An 18153-nucleotide genomic window follows, 5' to 3' on the forward strand; every position below is an offset into this window, starting at 1 on the left:
TTTGTACAGTAGCCTTTCTCAACCATATGTGGATAGAAAGAAGGACAGCCTTATTCTCTAAGCAGCAGGAGGAAGACTAAAACAACTCGGAGCAGTCACAGGAAGCTCTCAGCACCCTGTAGGCTTCCTAACTTGCTTAAAAGCCTAGTGTGCTAGATTCTAAAAGAGTCCTCATTTTCTACACTAACCATTTTCCCAACCTTGAAACTGTAAAGCCAAAATTACCCAAGAAAACTCAACTACACTTCACTGTCTGAGGTTGCAAGTTCTTACTCAAGGTAAAACAAAAGCACTTTAAAGACATTCTTGGAAGAAACCTGCTTTGCCAGTCATTGGTTTGTTTCGGAAGCATAAAACTCAAAACAAAACAAGCAAACAAACAAAAAAAACCACAGAAAACCCCTGTCATCTTGCCTTGCCATCCATAATGTCTACCCTTTCAACAGGCACCTGCTGGTAACTGCAGGGAGACTCTTCTTACTCCTGACTTCGCTCCCACACTTTGCACTGGCAAGGAGCCCTCACATACTCTGCACTAACTTGGAACAAATTCTGCAGTGCAGCCCTACACTTTCCACAGCAAACAGGAAATTTTGTGTCCAATTCAGGTAAATATGTTTTACTGTATTAATTACAAGAAAGTAAATATGGCAGAGTTACAGCATTCCTTGTGTAAAAAACTGAATTCCAAAATAAATAGGAATGCTACACAGCTTTCATATTTTAGTATCCTACAAATGTTTCAACGCACAGTGGTGCTAAAGAAAGGATCAAGAGAAACATGGAAAATTTGGCAGCTGCTGTGTGGAGAGCTGAGGCTTCTGGCAGTTTGTATGGAAGGGTTGTAAGAGAAACACATCTGAAGTTTTTTTTCTGAAGTAATCAATAACACAATAGTTAAGTTCAAAAGTAGGCAACAGCTTAAAGTGATAACTTTTATTTTACAGCCCTATTATTTCCAGGCTGTCTCTAGAGTTAGTCAGTAGTGTACTAGTTGAGCTTGTATGCAGAGGTTTCCATACAACCACTATGATATACCTCCTTTTAAGCTACAGATGAAATTCATCCATGTATTTTGGGCTCAAGAGCTGAATTTTCCAGGAGTTTGGAATAAGCAGGTTCCTGGGTGTTCCAGCTGCCATGCGGGCTGCCCTCTCCTCTCTAACTTGAGGGGCAGAAAGGAGACTTCACTATGAGTGCAGTGATGAAACTCAACCTTCCTTCATGAACTTTCCCTAGGACTAGTATCCATTACTGCTCACCTGACCAGAGGCTCCAGGAGCCTTCCCAAATTCATAACCCATGCAAGGTAAGTCCCTCAGCTATGGCTGCAGCTATTGGCACTAAAAGCCAACCCAAATACCATCTCCAGTGATTCATGAAAGACCATGATGCCTTTACTTTCATCTGTTAAAAATCCATCCTGTTAAAGCTCTGCTCAGGGCAACTCTACCTGTTAAAGCAGCACAGCCTGTCTTTCCTCAGAAGGCATTTCCTGGTAGCAAGGATTTCGGAGAAGGCCTCCAGTATTACAAGCTCATGCTACACTCGTAACTCGTAGGCACAAATTCCATTTATAACTTCACCTACTTTAACGCCAGCCGTTAGACTGTAATTAAATTACACACAGCCTGGGAGCCTTGGTCAAGCACGGGAAGCTGGGTGTATGAGGCAGGGTACGAACACAGCACTGACAAAGCACAGGTTCTCAGTTCAAGCAACTGTGGATTTCCTCAGCAAATTGAGACCGTTTTCAGCCACATTTTCTCCTCCGTGTGCTCACAAAACCCCTAAGCTGCTCCCAAGCCTTGAAGAGCTGAATGCTGGAGATGGGGAGAACATGAGAATCCCCTTCAGACCTCGGGTGCTGCCGGCAAGGCACTGGCAGCTGCAGGTGCTGGGTAACCTAAGCAGTAAGGGCACACAGGCTGCCAGTTCCTGTGCAGAGCCATCTGTTTGGCTTTCCTTACACACCACTCCACCACACCGAGCAAAGTAGCCCAAGGGCAGGGAGAGATTATGGCCGGAGGGCCCCTGCCAACCTTTGGAGCCGAGGGTGCGCCTTGGCACCCCGCTGCTGAGGGGCAGCCCCCGGCAGCCGCCCCTGCCCACATCCACGCTGCCAGCCAGGACGGAGAGCTCACAGGGATGAAAACTAATCACTCATTCAGTGTTAGCTTTCAGCTAGAGCAGGTCCCCAGCCTCCCCGGGCACAAGGTGGCAGGAGGTCAGGTGCCAATGCGGTGAGGTGGTGGGATGGGGTGAGCAGAGAAGGAGGGAAGCACAGCCCCTGTTGGTGGTGGTACCACCTTGGAACACTGTAAGCTGACTGTGAAAACGCATCCCTAAAGTGTCTCCCAGGATGGTTCTAGAAAATCCCCTCTGCCACAGGAAGCATTCCTGGGTGACACAGACGTGAGCCTCTCAGTTCATCTCATCCTTCCTAACCCAGCAGGCAATTAGTTCCCCTGACTATGAGAGGATTACATGTCATTTCCACTAGCATGCAGATAGGAAGCAGGAGAATACTTTGATTTCCATGTCATTCCATGCTGCTAAACAAAATGGAGCCAACACATTGGTCTGGGGCACAATGGTGACCTTTGTCCCTAACTCACCCACTGCAGATACCTGTCACAACCAGAATACTTAGTGCTTCAATCCCTGCATGAAGCTAGTGACCACCTGAAGGATCTTTATGTGGCAGTTAATTCTCTTCTATGTTATTTTCTTCAGTTACAGTGAAGAGTTTCCCTAGCAGAACAACCACTTTAATAATAGCACATGACTACTGAATGGCAAAAGCAAACTTTCTTATATCTACTCCAAAAGGTAGCTGTAAAGTGTAATAACGAAGAAATGGGAACAAGCAGTCAGAAATATTATCACTCTGCTCTCACAGCTGGAGCTACATCCATCAGAGGGACTGCTGAAAGCAGGGAGAACAAAGCTAATCAAATACTACCACCTTTCTTCCTCTCTGTTATTGCCTCTCCTAAGATTGACCACATCTGTGGTTAAATGCAGGGAGTCAAACTTCCTATAAGCAGTGCCTGTACAGTCCAGATTTCCACTGTGGTTCAGCTGTATCACATCTTTGGAAAGGCAGACTGGTGTGCACTCAAACCACCACCGTCCCTCATTAAGGTAAAAATAAAATCCATATCATGACTGTAAAAGGTTCTTACCCAAATCACCTCACTGCCCTGACATCTTTAAGATCTTATTACTGAACTTAATAAAAAAAAAAAAAAAAAACCAAAACAAAGCAACAACAACAACAAAAAAATCACTTTGTTGAAATTGGTAGTCTGGATAAAAATGCTTAGTTGAAGGCACTGGTGTGATTTCACCGGGCCAGGGGAGATACAAACAGCTTATTAAACTGGAGAAAAAGCAACCTGACCCCTCAGGATCCCCCAAGAAGGACCCCTGCTCAACCTCCACAGCCACCAAGGCTGTATATGTCCTGGTTTTTTGCCCATGCAATCAGAAGCCTTCATCAGTTCTTTTGCAATTTGAAGCTCACATCACCAAGATCACCAGTGTAATTTCAGCTATATCCAAAATACTAGATGCAGCTGGCTGATCTGGTAGCAGGTCTAGCAGCTTGTCCCCTTGTAGGGTCTCAGAAAGCAAATCTGAAGAAGCCACGAAGCCACAATCTCTATGAACTCAAAGGTACTCGAATCATCTGCTGGCAAATGCAACTCCCGACAAGAAGAGAAGCTCCGAATTTTTTCTTGAAAAAAGAATCAGTCCATTGCAAAACGGACACTGAAGCACACTGGGTTTTGCATCATTTTTCTGAAGAGAGAAGTCATATTACGATACCACAATCATGTGATGGTAGGCAGAGTAGACCTAAGAAATTTGGAATTTCTCCGAATTCTCCACCTCTGAAAGCAATTAGAAGCTAAGTGAAAGCTGAAGTTTGTCTTCTCTATGCTGCTACACACAAAGAAGCAGCTAGTCATGGCACCTACAATGTTATTATCCAAAAAATTTCCAGTCTTACATGTGTAGGGTGCAATTTCACAAACACATGGACTTTTAGTGACAGGTGCATAAAGATCTGCCTTGTGCAAGTATGCAACTGCATGCCTCATATATACCTAATATATAATAATATATATACACCTAGTAATACATATATATAATACACATATTATATACCAATAATATATATATACACCTAATAAGTTACACTCCACATTTTCCCTCAGAGAAGAACAGACCACACTCTTAAATTAAGACATTCTCCTGTCAAACTTCTGGCTGGGAAGATCACTGCACCTGCTCCAAGTAGGGGCTTGTACCCATGCAGTCATGGAGGGACACTCAAACATGAGGAAGAGAAACAAAAAGCATAAAAAGCATCATCTTCAGCATTTAGGAAGAAGTAGAATACCTGCAGAACGCGTCCAGCATCACTTTGCAGGAGAAGAAACAACACATTTTGGTATGATTTGTGCAACATTAACCAAGGGTCTGTGGCTGAATCTAGACAAAGCATCTGACAGATTTCCTTGAAGAAAGCAACCCTTCCAGGACCATTACAGCTGCTGGCAGGAAGACTGTCCCTATTCTTCTAGACATTCCACACTTCCACAACCAATAAAAAGAGACAGGGCTGTCCTGGTGAGCAAGTACATTTGCTGGGGTCTTTATGTCACCCCTCTCTTGTCATTACACTGCTATACAAAGCTGAAGAAGTTTAAAACCAGTCCAGACCTGTTAGCTTTTTCCATTTCAACAAGGAATTGCCATCCAAACAAGTCAACAGGCAAGCTCAAGTATCTGATATTTTTAGCTAGATATACTATAGCATCTCACAGAAGCCTACTTTTCTCCCTGCAAGGTCTTAGGGAGATTCCTCCCTTCCCAACTACCAGTCAAGCAGAATTTGGGGGCTGCTTTTCACACATGTAGGCAACCGAGCTCTTCACATGGCTGGGAAAACCACATTTCTGCACTTGAAATGAAGTACTAACAACAGATATAACGCCTGCATGGTACAGCTGGTGCTGCTTCTCTCCCTTGGAGGCAGCAGGAAAATGTATTCAAAATGGTTCTAAGGCCATGGAAAGAGCTAAAGGGTAGCCAAGAAAACAAAAACTAGACAAGCCTAAAGGGGAAAATAAAAACGCTGGAATTCTGATCCTTTCTTAATGACCACAGAATGATTCTATAACTACCAATTCTCTTTGAGGTAGAAATACCCAATTTTGGCCTTAAAGAGAGAGTCAGTCTTAGTCTCTGCATTGCAGATGAGAACAATCAAATTTTTGCTTGCTCTGACTTATTGCTAAATTGATTATTCTCCAGGACTGGGAAAGAGGAATAAAGCAGGGAGACGATAATCACCCTAATCATCCTTTAAGGTGAAAACTGAATGCATCTTACTTTTCCTAGCAACCTTCTTTCCTAATTCTGAAGCAAATAAATCACACTAAGGATAGTATCCTGAACATATGGCTTTCTCTGAGTAAGGGGAATTTTTCTGCCTACAAGCTTGTTTGTCTTTTTTCTTTAACATGTCAGTTTCTGGAATCCCATATATATTCCCCTTCACAGCAAAGTGGGTTTCTGTCCCTCCCACCCTCAAAAAGTTTCTAAGTATTAGCTTACTTCTATCCCCAGAAGGACAGAAGGCTGTACCTAAGCTTAATGACCAGCCAAGAGCACACAATGTGTTCACTACTGTTGTATTCACTTTCCAGATATTCACCAAAAGAACGATGTTAGCAAAACAAGGGAAGGACTTCAGCCCCCCAAGGCCAGTAGCACCCTAAAGAGCATCCTTAGAGAACAGATCACAATTAAACAATGTTGTAGGCCTCTAAATGATCTTGTACCTTTCTCATAAGGTGAAAGATAGGCTGTACCTACAAGGCACATGGCACCAAGTACAGGAAATCACGTGATCTGTTTTTATCTTCCTATGTCCTTCTCTGGGCACAAGACACTGTCTTGCATGGTCTGGACCTCAGACACTCCCCAGTCTTTCTGTACAGCAGATAAAGCAGATGACCACTGGAAGGGGTGCTGCTAAACCCTGGGTCTGGAAGAGGCTTCCTTCAGGGGCCTTGCAGGCTCTTAGTTAGGAAGCAGTAATTGTGAGGGCCTCAAGAAAAGGAAAAGACCCCCTGAAGTTCCTCACTACCCTGCTTGCAATCCAAGGCGGCAGCTGGTAGCAATGCACAGAAGATGATCACAGAGAAGTTTGCCAACAGGAATGAAAGGGTAGCGAGGATGCCAAAAACCAATAGTCTGCATTTTTAAGTAAAAATGAAAACAAGAGACAAGAAAAAAAAAAATGTGACTAGCAATTGAAATAAGGAAATGGAAGTGATTTTATAGAAAGAAGAGCAAACTACCGTCATACCAAAAGCCACCTGAATTTCTATCATAAGCTATTTCTCATGTTCATTTATGTCATCTTTGCAGTGTCGGTTTTTGAGAGAACAATTCTCAGCTCAGCACGACAGAACAGTAATACCAACAGGCACACAGAACATTAGCATGTTATAAATAAACTGCTAATTTTGAGGTGGGAAAAAAATCATCAAGGCAGCTCTCATGATCAAGGGATAGAGCAAGAAAATGAGCAACTTGCTTATGCTTTTTAAAAGAGCTTTTTCTAACCGCCAATTCCTGAGGGGAAAAAAAGAAGAAACGCAGTGAAACACTCACTGTCAAAACAAAGCAGATGGTGAAAATGCTATTATAATTTTTAAGGTCCTCCCTGCCCCCATCTGAAGCAGTAATTTGTCATTTCTACTGGCTTAAGAGCTTTGTGCTTAAAAAGAGTACTACAGCAAAGTTCTGGAGTTTCATCTTCCTCTCACCCAACTTGCAGCTTTACATAACTCCCAGGAGATGTTTTTAGGCTACAGACACCTCGCATCTGAAAAGAAAGAAGAACGAGGCGCAGAACTATTATACAGCAATTTGGAGCTTGGTTATTTGGAGCTGCTCGATAAGTCTTACCATGAAAAGTAAAACTTTATTCTGCTGCGCTGACAGCCAGGATCATTCATGCTTGCGATAGCCCCGATCACCACCCTCCGTCTGCCCCACGCAGGGTTCCCTTCCCACCCCGTCCCTGGTCTGCAAGGACAGATAACACCCCATCATGGCACAGCTGCCACCCCAGCTATTATTTCTGTACCACTCCAGCACTGTCACTCTTTAGCAGCACACCACTTACTAAGCATTATTATAATAATTTCTGCGAATATCTATGTTTGCCCTGAGTGGGGATAAGGGCCTCATTGCAATAGCCTTGATAAAAGCTCCAACAAGACAGCTTTCAGATATGGCCACACAAAAGCCTACTGTGAGAGCTGTAACCAACATCAATTCCTGCTATGCAAAGGCATTAGACAAAGTGTGAACTAGCTTACTGTATGGGGACAAAAAACTGACTGTCAATGTGTGGGACCAACACTGCCTAAAAACATGACGCTGGCAAGGCAAAATAACACCAGCATATATGCATGGTAATTGCCATTTAATTCCAGAGTTAGCAGTACAAGAAAACAAGTACTGAAAGCACTATTAGGTTACTAGCATCACTCAAAGCATTATAATTCTATATAATTCCATTTCTAGTGTGTCTGGCTGGAAAAAAAAAAAAAAAAAAAAGATCTTAAATCCATCAGATATTTAAATATTTAAAAACCCCAAGCAGGGGATGAAGAAAAGCCTGGTTTGTTATTGAAGCAGAGCTCACAGCAAACCCTTCAGACCTGCTCCTTAAAGCAAGTATTTGCAGTATGCCGTAGACAACCTGATAAATGAGAACAACCATTCCACACATGGTACGAGACCCTTTCTGCACATCCTTTTATATTTTTTATGCACTTACCCACTTATACTGTGGTAGCACCCAAAAAAGTAAGAAGTGTACTGCCAACATAAATGGACTATACCAATAAAAATGTCAGGCCCAGAGGTTATTCTTTTACCTCCAGGCCTGATATTTGCCAGATGATCCCTCCTAAATGAGAGTCTAGGTAGGAGGGATACGATTAAGTCTGCATGCCAGTTTGTTTATGAACAAAATGCAAGGAAAACTGAAAGCTAAGTATTATAGAGAGTAGACTTGTTCTGTGGAGAAGTGTTTCACTCCAAAACTCTAAAATTACATCTGTACTTCAACATGTGTAAAAATAATGAAATCCTACAGTGCAGATTTAGTGGCTTGTAAAAAAAAAAACAAAAACACAAAAAAACAAAACAAAACAAAAACAACAACACCAACCCTAACTGTTACTGCACTCCAATTTTAGTAAGACTTTGTAACTAATGGGTAGAACTAAAATTAAGAGAAAGTCATATCTCGAGAGAACCAGTAGAGTGTATCAATAAGCCTGACACAGTATTGAGAATTTGACTCTTGCACTGCATGGTGACAGCCACCATTGAGTACTAAGCCAAAGACTTAATGTCACCTTAATTAACAAGGAAGGAAGTTTGCCAATGAGTTCCTTCCCCCGCCCCGCTTTCTAGCAGTAAGTTATGCAATACACAACAACCTTTGAACCAACAGCTGTACAGCTATAAAAAATAAAATTTAAAAATCCAAAACCAGGACAACACTGTAAAGAGGAGAGAGTTCTTGAAGAATTTCATTAGTGAAAACTACTTCTAGAATCTACGCATACATTAACCAATACAGACATACCACAACTTGGAGCAGGAATGTTGCAGCTGAAACAGCAAAAGCTAAGCAGATGCCTCTTGATATCCAGTTTCTCCAGTAAAATTTAATTTTTACTGAAAATAGTTGTTTGTGTTTAAGAGCTTTAACAGATTACTGCAAAACAACCAGTGGCTTGCAATGTCTATGTGATGAGGCTCCAAAATCCATTCAAGACAAAGAAATGAAAGCAAAAGTGGCAGCCTCTGCTGTTTACAGTGCCTTGTCCATGTAAAAGCCAATATACTAAAGACCCAACATCTGCAGTACTTCACGTGAACGCCACAGGAAGCACCCAGTATCTTCCTAAAAAGCAGGTCCTAGACCCATGAAGTATGCAGCCACACAAAAGCTGGATGACATCTTCAAGGCAGATGCAGGTGCTGAAAAAAAGTCTCAAACACACTAACAAAGGAGAGTTTTACTTCTAGAGGTAGGAATAAACAAAAGCCATACTTGCCCATGTGATTCAGCACAGTTGCAGAAAAGATGCCAGATGATTCACAAAAAGTGATCTTCAATGCTCAGTCTTTCCTTCCTAGTTTAGTCCTAGGCAAAAAAACCTTTGGCACAAAGGCCTGAAAGCTGGACACCCACGTGCAGTGGTGACAGAGCTGGTGTGTTTCACACTGTAGCTGGTCAACAACTGTTCACATCTTTAAGTAGGACAGCAGAGACACAACACACACCATCAACCTTAGGCAAGTTCAATTTACAAACAGCTACCAACAGATTTGAGGTATGTTCATACATAATATAAAGGCAGGCCAAAAAACAAGATGTAGTATGCTCCTACCACAGAGCAGAAGCCATTTTCAGTACACCTCTCCTTCATGAACAGCTACTCAAGCCCTTCTCCCTTTATAGGGCTTGAGAGAAATGTTTACGGTAGCTCAGGTTGAGCCCATAAGACATTAAAAAAAAAAAATCACATAATTGCCACAAGACCCAGCAAATACAAACACCATCCACGCAGACAGCTTAGTACTCCAGGAGACACCCATGCCAGGCATAGCACTTCCAAGTGTGGCTTTCAACCAAGTTACTTGAGGAAAACACAAGTGAAATAGTTCCTTTTTAAAGATGTGATAAACTGGGCAATTTTACCAGGTCTGTCTTCAAACAGAAGACAGAACTGAAATTGAAACCAACCCCAAATACCCCATAACCAGCACCTCAAGCACTCCAACAGCCCCATCCCAGAAGCACTGGCAGAGCCTGACCCTCCCTCCCTCTCACTGTACACCACTGTCCCTGGGCACATGAAGGGTGTTTCTTCTCCCTGCAGCAGCCAACACAACTCTGCTCCTGAAAAATAATGCAGGAAGCAATTAACTCTGCCAGACAAAACTGAAGCCGGGAGTCCAACTTAGTCATTTGAGATATGCCACCATATATACACACACTCAGTGCCACCAGCTGTAAATGAGATTATTTGCAGATACTGTAAAACCCAGAGATTTAGTTACACTAAGAAGAGCATTCCCTCTGCTGAAGCCTCACTCTGGGCACAGCAGGATCTATGGTACCACCACTTGGAGCAAGGAGCCCATTTGAACTGAAGTTCCCAACCCATCCTTAGCAGCCATCTCCTGCACAAGCCAGAATCCAATCCTGAGCCACCCTCCCACCCCTCCACACCAGCACCAGGACCAACCTTGCCATTAGAGTCCTGGCCATCCCAGCACACACCTTCAGAAATGAAGCCTGAAGGTTTGAAAAGCTTCATACTTGAAGCTACTGAGAAAAGGCCACAACTTTGTTTCTCACGCAGTTCCCCTTTTGGAGATGGACAGGGTGGGTCGGATGGATTCTCCTCCCAGGGCCCGACCAGACCCACAGCGCACAGGACAGAGGCTCCAAGGAGGAGTTACTGTGTTTCCCTTTTTGCAACCTAAGCTTTGCAACGAGCCCTTCCCACAGCAGCCAGGCACACTTGGCCTCTCTGCTCCACACCTCCCATTTCCCACCCAGATCCAGGTTAAGACCTTTTGAAACAAGCTGGCTCTGGAAAGAAAGGTCTCCTGTCTCCTTGCTAGGCCTGCAAAGTGGGTTCACCATGCCCTCCAAGCATCTTTTGAAACCACCAGTCCCCAAAAGCTTGGCAAGTAAAAACTCACGACGAATAGACATGTTTGTTTTCAAGAATCATGTGATTCTTTTATAAGAGGACGTTTCAACATTAATGGCTTTCATTTCAGGATAAATTAAATGGTATATCAATCACTCTTCAGCTTGGAGAAGGCAACTGAGGACAGAAGATAACGAATCATAAACTGTGTTGAGAAATGTATGAGGAAATAATTTTCTCCTACTGCAATATCTAGACAGTACGGATAGCAAGTTCAAAAAGAAAAAAAAAAAAAGGCAGAAATAAAATTATTTTTCTCCCATACCAGACAGCCAAATCACAGATAGAACTTGTTGCTCCATAAGGTCACCTAGATTCCAACGGAGATGAGACAAAAATCTCAGACCATTGGTAACTATAAAACACATTGTAAGCCCTGACCAAGGAAGTGCTCTCTCAAAGCGAGCAGAAGGGCTGTCCTGTGCAAGCCCCACTTCTTCTGCATTTCTTCCTCAAAAATTTGTTGCAGCTGTAGTGAGAGAAGTAGTAGGAGAACCTTTCATAATTCAAAATACAGCAGCTACTACGTTTAATGATTTTTCTTTCTTTAAATGCTTGCACATGTCACAAATGACCACACTGTAAAAATTAACAGAGCAGCACCAACCAACGTACCTGGGATAAAATGAGAGTAAAGAAAGTGCTTTTTATTGCTCAATCAGTTGAAGCAGCCTCTACAAAAGAATAAAGTGGCCTGAATGTGACCCATGTCCAGCCTTTGACAAGCAGGCTTGGTAGCACAATGAAGATAACTTCATGATGAGAACAGGCAAGAACAACTCCTGCAAATAGTGTCTCCATGAGCCTGTCTAAGACCTTGACACCACTGCACAGAAAAGACCCTGTCTCATTCCTTCATCTCACTCCTCCCATCTTGGGCCATGCACACCCAATTCCCATCATGTGCCAGATCTAACTGCTCATCAGACCCAACTACTTTATTTACCTTGTTAAAGCAGCAGAAAACCAACCCACCAACATAGCTGGGTGGTCTCCAAGCGCAGAGGTGGGAAAAGAGCACTGCCAGGCCAGGGGTTGGGTGAAGGAGGTGCTGCAGAGATGTGGAGCGAGAAGCAAGCATACTCCTTCCAGCAACAGTAAGGCCTTTGAGTGACTCCACTGCTCATGGAAACCTGCCAGAAGCCCTTATCATCATGGGGAAAGAAATCTACTGTGGTTCTGGTGCAGATGGAGCTACACCAGCATAGGTGGACTCTGTGTGTGGATAGCAAAGCCACCATCAGCAAGCACAGCAAGCAACAGGCTATTCTTGTACAGTTCTATTAGGATGCCTGCTTTCTGCTAGATGTTTGCTGGCAGAGTTAATGCAATCAGGATTTATACCTCTTTGAACTCTCCTCAGACAGCTGTGCCAAAGGCCCATGGGGTACCTCCTTGGGCTCAGGAACAGTCTGTCGCTCAATGAGATGGATTTAAACCAAAGAAACACCCTGAAATGCTATTGAAAAAGCTTGGGCCCCAGAATCATGCTAGTAATACCAACTATCAGGCAAAGAATTACAAAAATGGGTCTGAATACGAAATACTCATGTCTTCTACACAGACAAAACGTTTTTACTCATGCAAAATAAAAATTTAAATACCCACACATTTTAAGAAACTTACAGGTTTTTCTCCTATACCTTAATTACCCACACATTTTAAAAAACTTACAGGTTTTTCTCCTATACCTTAAATTCTTGTTCAGTACTTATGTCCTTCTTGGCCTGGTCCTTTACCTAACACCCAGGAGAAAGATTGTGCATTAGCCCATTTTTCTCCCCCCCAGTTGTGACTTGCTGAGAAGGGAGGAAGAGGTGCTTTCTAAACTACCAGAAAGAAAACTGAGAGAGGTGCTAAGTATTCAGTTTGGAAATGTAAATCCTCCCACCCCCTTCTGAAGTATGCCGAACCAGTCTCTCCACGGCTCATGTCATCTAAAGGCCACAGGAGTTCTCTAAAGATATTCTTGTTAAGAGGATTTAGCCCCTTTTAAAAAGGACTTAACATGTGGGTGGTGTCTCCATTTAAGCATTTTCTCATGGCTAAGAAAATGGCCCTCTTCTTAAAGGCTTATCTATATAACCCAAAGACAGTTAGAAATTCTACACTATTTGAATTAAAAACATTTTGAGCAGCTTGCCTTTATAGCAGCCCCATTTTTAAGTACTGGTATTTGCAAATGGCAGTGACTTTGTCACAATAAGTGAGAAGCTAGCACCAGCAAGAATGCTTTTGGGGTACCCCATCCAACATTAATTTCTCCTTAATTTTCATAGGAGATTTGCAAACTCTCTCCCAACAGAATGGCACAGTGTCATTATCCCTGTGCCCTCTTCCCGGCCACTACCTTCCCTCGATGGTCCCTGGCACTTACCAGACCTTCCATTAGCTGGTTCAACCTGCCTGCCCAGCAGAAAACATCTATTTATTTACTTAGGCCAGGGTTGATTTTCCATCTTAGGAAGCCTGGGCTTCCCAAATGGAAGTGGCATCAATCCCCAGCACTATACAAGAGGGCAAGGGAGGTCCTGCAGGACCACTTACCCCTTGCAGCAGCAGTGACCCCATTTCCAGGAGCTCAGCCTTTCTCCAGGGGCACAAGCCAATGGCTGCTTTGCAAGGGTTAATTCTTCATTACTGCTTGTGTTTAAGCCATGGCAGGGGTTCAGATCTGCCTGGTAACACTGTCTATTAACTCCACAGGAATCATGAAAAAGCTCCTCAGATCTGAAAGGGTGGGCAGCCTCACAAGAACCAGAGCTCACCGGTGCAAGAGCCTATTTAGCAACTCTTGGCCACTACAGGTGGCTACAAAGCCAGGAACAGGCTTCAGAGAGTGTTGAGGCACCTGCTTTTCAGAGGGAGGAGTGTGCAAGCTCTCATGTCTGTGCAGCTGGAACTGCCTGTTGTTAAGGACTAGGCCACCTTTCAAGGCTTTTCCAGCACGGTTACACTTACACAACCATAGACAGAGTAACTAGCTAATTCCCAGAGTGGAAGCAGCTTACTTTGGCAAAAAAACCCTTTTCCATTTGCAAGTACAGTCAAGCACCTCCCTGAGCAGTCTAAACTGTACTGCTGTACTGATTCTTTTCCACTTATACCATAGTTTATATATGGAAGTGATGGCTGGGTCACCAGTGCAGTCACATCTGCAAAGATAGAGTATTTTCATAACCTTAACCAGTGCAGGTGTGTTGGCCAAATTTTACACTTATCCCTACAGTCTTTTGCATAGTGGGGCCTTGTTTTCAGCTGGGGGTCTCAGTCTCCACGCACTACTTGCAACTCAACTAATCAAGCGCTAAATTTACATTGGTGCTGCAAGCCTGAGCTCACTGCCTTCAACTACCCAGCATTTTCTTCCTCCTCTGACCAGGCTTTGGTATTAGTTTCTCCAAAATGCTCAGCTAGGAGCCAACCAGGAAAACACCCTTGCCTCCCAATTCCCAGAAAGCCTTCTGTGAACTGTGAAAGGGGTGTATCATCTCCCCACCAAACTATTTGTGGAGCAGAAAGGCAAGGCAGAGCACAAGGGCACGTCAGCCTTTCTTCCCATAAAACAGGTCCACAGCAAACCAGCACAGCTCCAAGAGAGCAACATATGTGAGCTCAGCTGTTAAGGCAGAGCAGGATGCTCAGCTCCTTTACTGGCACAGGCCATGGATGATTTACCACACTGGTAGGGTACCAGTCTGATCCAATGGATACCATCAGCCTGACCACTCTCTTCCTCTCCCATCCTACATCTCTTCCCCAAGTACACATGGGGGCTGAGGGCATACAACAAACTCAAAACTTGCAAGGGGACTATTCTGCAGGCAGAATCCAAAATTGCCTTCCTGCTTCTAAATCTTCATGGGGGAAGAAGCCTTCCTAGGCTTTTACAGCCAGAAGTTCCTCCCATGAAATAGGCAAGCCCTATATTAAAAAAAAAAAAAAAGGCACAAAATTCATATTTAAAGATCTTGTTGCACCCATTAAGGGAAAATTGTAGGACACCACTATGACATCAACATCCCTCCCACAAAGCCAAAAAAGGCTGCATAATTATTCTCCCAGAATCATCTCATAACATATAATCGCTTAACACCACCTTCTAAGAATCAAACCTTCACATATGACAGCCGAATATTTAGTGACTTGAACCAGCCTGCTTGACACCAAGCACCATTAGGATATGTGGAAGATCAGGGACACTGAAAAATCAAATTATCTTTTACAGTGCAAATTCTTATTTAGAAAATAAATTTTAAAATGTTTAGATATTATTCGACCAGTCTTGAAACTTCCATCACTACTTCAGCCACCAACACCTGCAAAAACCTTGGCAAAAGGCACCTCCTGCCATCCTCACCACCTCCCAGGTGCAGGAAGACAGAAACGTTGCTCCCAAGCTCTTCCAAAAGTATTTCAGAATTACAGCAGCATCCCATACCTGGACCATCACCGATTGGGTTTTGGGGGGAGGGGTGTTAGAACTCCTCTTGCCCGGACAGGGGCGCAGCGGGCAAGAGGGAGGGTCAGAGGTAGGAGGGAATTTAGAGACCCCACGTCGCCGGGCGAGGGTCATCGGCACCGGGAGACAGGTGAGCCGCCCCGGCGTCCACGGCCCCCGCCTGGCGGGGATGCCCTGTGCCCTCCCCCGCTCTTGAACTCGGCGGAGCCCACGAGGGCCAAGCGCGCACCCGAAATCATCGAGGACAAAGAAATCCTCATGAGTAGGTGGGGGGGGGGGCGTATATTTTTTTTCTTTTTTTTTTTTTTTTTCCCTTTTTTTTTTTTTTTTTTCTTTTGGGGGTGGGGGGGGGGTTGTCGGAAATTTTAAGGGGAGGGGGACGAATTGGGGAAGGGGGGAGGTCGCTGCGCGCCGCCGCCCCACCAGTCACTGACCTGCTGCAGGGGCATTTCCGAGAGCGACGGGGGCCGGGGGCGGCCGGCCGGCGGTCGGGCTGTCCCAGGCCAGAGGGAGGAGGTGGAGGAGGAGGAGGAGGAGGAGGAGGAAGCGGCGTCCCCCTCCCCGCCCGCCCCGGCTCCCAGTCACAGCCGCGGCCTCCGCGCACGTGTGCCAGACGTCACCGGCGGCTCCGGGGGTGAAGCGGAGACACCGGCGGGGCACGGCCCGGCCCGGCCCCCCACCCCGGGGGCAAGCGGAGCCCTTTCCCCACCGCCGGCATCTTGCTCTTTGCACCCCTGCGGAGGGACTCGGCGGGGAAGGGTATTATTTTTTCCCTCCCCCCCCTTTTTTTTTCCTGCTTGATTTTTTTTTTTTTCCTTTTAAATAAGACCCGGTAGCGGGGGGTGGGAAGGAGGCAGGAAAGTTTATTGCAACAAAGCGCTGCCTCCGCCTTTCCTGCCCTCCCCCCCGGTCCTCACCCCGCCCGCCCCCAGGCCCGGACGATCCGCGGGGAGAGGGCCTGCCTGGCGCTGATCCCCCACCGTCCCCTTCACCCTCCCGCGGGGACGGGGTAAAAAAATTACCGGGGGGCGGCCTCCGCCTCCGCCGAGAGCGGGCTGCAGCAGCGCCGTCCTGCCGGCGGGTCCGTGGGGGGTGCAGTACAGCGAGCTGCCAGCGGGCTGGCCCCCATCCGCCGCCGGGGCAAAGGCACCGGGAGCCTGGGAAGCGGCGGCGGAGGAGGAGGAGACAACACAGGGCGCCCCCGCCGCCGCGCCGGTGCTGCGGATCTGGATGAAGGTGCCGGCGGCAAAGCGGGCCGGGAAGGCGACGGGGGCTGCTCTGGAGTCCGTGGACGGTGCGGGCGGCGGCGCAGCCGGGGCCGGCGACTGGAGTCCCCTTCTCATCCTTCCCTCCGGGTCTGTCCCCGCAGCCGCGTCTCCTCCTCCCCCCGTCCCTCCCCCCCCGGCCTTCCCAGCTCCTTTCCTCCTCGATGCCGAGGCCCCGCACAAAATACTGGGGGCTGCGGGTGCCGGGGGGGGCCCGGCTGCAGGATGCGGGGCGCCGGGGGGGGGCGGAGGCGGCAGGGCGGGCAGATGCGGCGGATGGAGCGGGGCCGCTCCCGCTGTGTGGGGCCGGCTGGAAAATGGCTCCAGGAAGCGGCGGCTGCTGACAATGAATGAAGGGAAAGGAGACGGGTTACGCGCCAAGGGCCTCCCGCGAAACTCGGATTTCCCGCCCTCTTTTCAAACCAAATTTGCATGGCCCCGCCCCCGGGGCGCGCCCCGCCCGCCTCGCCGCCTCATTGGTCCCCGCCGCCCTCCCCGACGTCCAACGAGGCGCCGCCCCTCCGCCCCTCTCCCTCCCTCATTGGTCCGCCGGCGCCGCCGCGATTTGCATACCGCCCGCCGATTGGCTGCGGGGGCGAAGCTGGGGGATTCCCCCGCCGAGGAGCCGGGATCCCGGTTCGCCGGCTCCCTGACACTGACAGCTGCGGCAGCGCCCACCGCAACGTGCCCGGGGAGGGAGGGACGGGAGGGAAGGAAAGGAAAGGGAAGGGAGGGCATGCCGGACCCGCACCGCCCCGCCTGCGTCCCGCCTGCGTCCCGCCTTGCCGCTAGGGAGGACCCGCCGAGACACGCCCCCCGGGTCTGGGAGGTGATTGCGGGGCGGGGCTGGCGCCCTCCTTGCGCTGGAGCCGCGTTCCCGCCCGGCGCCTCCGCTGCCCGGCGGGGTCATCTGAGTTCTCGCTCTGGTTTGGTCGGGAAGGTACCGGCGCTACTGCGCAGGTGAAGGTTTTAGGCAGGCGTTTAAAGGCGTCCCGTGGGGGGATGTCACGCTCCGGTAGGTGGAGGGGCACCTATCCTCGTCTTCGCTCTTCTGCACCCGTAAATCTTCCAAACCAGCCTGTCTGAGGCATTGCCTTTATTTTCTTTTTCCACGAAAAAATAGCATCCATCTAAATATTCTCTTCCCTTATGATCCGTGTTGCCTGCAAAAAGTAAAACAGCCAAACTATGTCCACCAGCTGCTTCCGTTTTCTACTTGTGTCTTCACTTCAATTGCTCCTTAAACTTAAATGTCCCCTGAACTTCTTAAATCCCCCAGCCTGCTCAGCACCCAATATCCGCGTCCGATTTTCCCATGCTTTGTTTCCCTCATCACGTTCTGCTAGCAGTGCTCCCAACAGATCTGCCACAGTCTGCACAGGCAGGCCGACACTGCTGAGCCGGGCAGATGAAGATCCTTTCCGTAAAATTCTCCCTAATGTATACACCAGCAGGTATACAAACAAGTTGCTCCATCAAGTCCATCAGCCCTGCTTATGGTTCCCCCTGGTCTGACCCCAGCTGAAACAGAGAAGATGCCTACTGAGTGATGATGTTGAACATAAAATGAGGGCATCTTCTAATCTGG

General features: G+C 46.8%; 1 protein-coding gene across 3 annotated transcripts in view; it reads right to left on the bottom strand.

The window, feature by feature from the left end:
• E2F3 (E2F transcription factor 3) overlaps positions 1 to 16949 on the bottom strand; it is a 47292-nt gene extending 30343 nt beyond the window's left edge. The window contains exon 1 of one of the 3 annotated variants that reach the window (XM_071736329.1): positions 15735 to 15904. In XM_071736329.1, coding sequence (XP_071592430.1) covers positions 15735 to 15749 — 15 coding nt within the window. In that variant the 5' untranslated portion in view covers positions 15750 to 15904. Of the gene's footprint in view, positions 1 to 15734; positions 15905 to 16322 lie in introns of those variants that run through there. The other 2 variants (XM_071736328.1, XM_071736327.1) reach the window with 2 other exon arrangements.
• Between the last annotated feature and the right edge of the window lie 1204 nt (positions 16950 to 18153).

Source organism: Heliangelus exortis, chromosome 2 (assembly GCF_036169615.1).
Source record: "Heliangelus exortis chromosome 2, bHelExo1.hap1, whole genome shotgun sequence".
Taxonomy (NCBI): Eukaryota; Metazoa; Chordata; class Aves; order Apodiformes; family Trochilidae; genus Heliangelus; species Heliangelus exortis.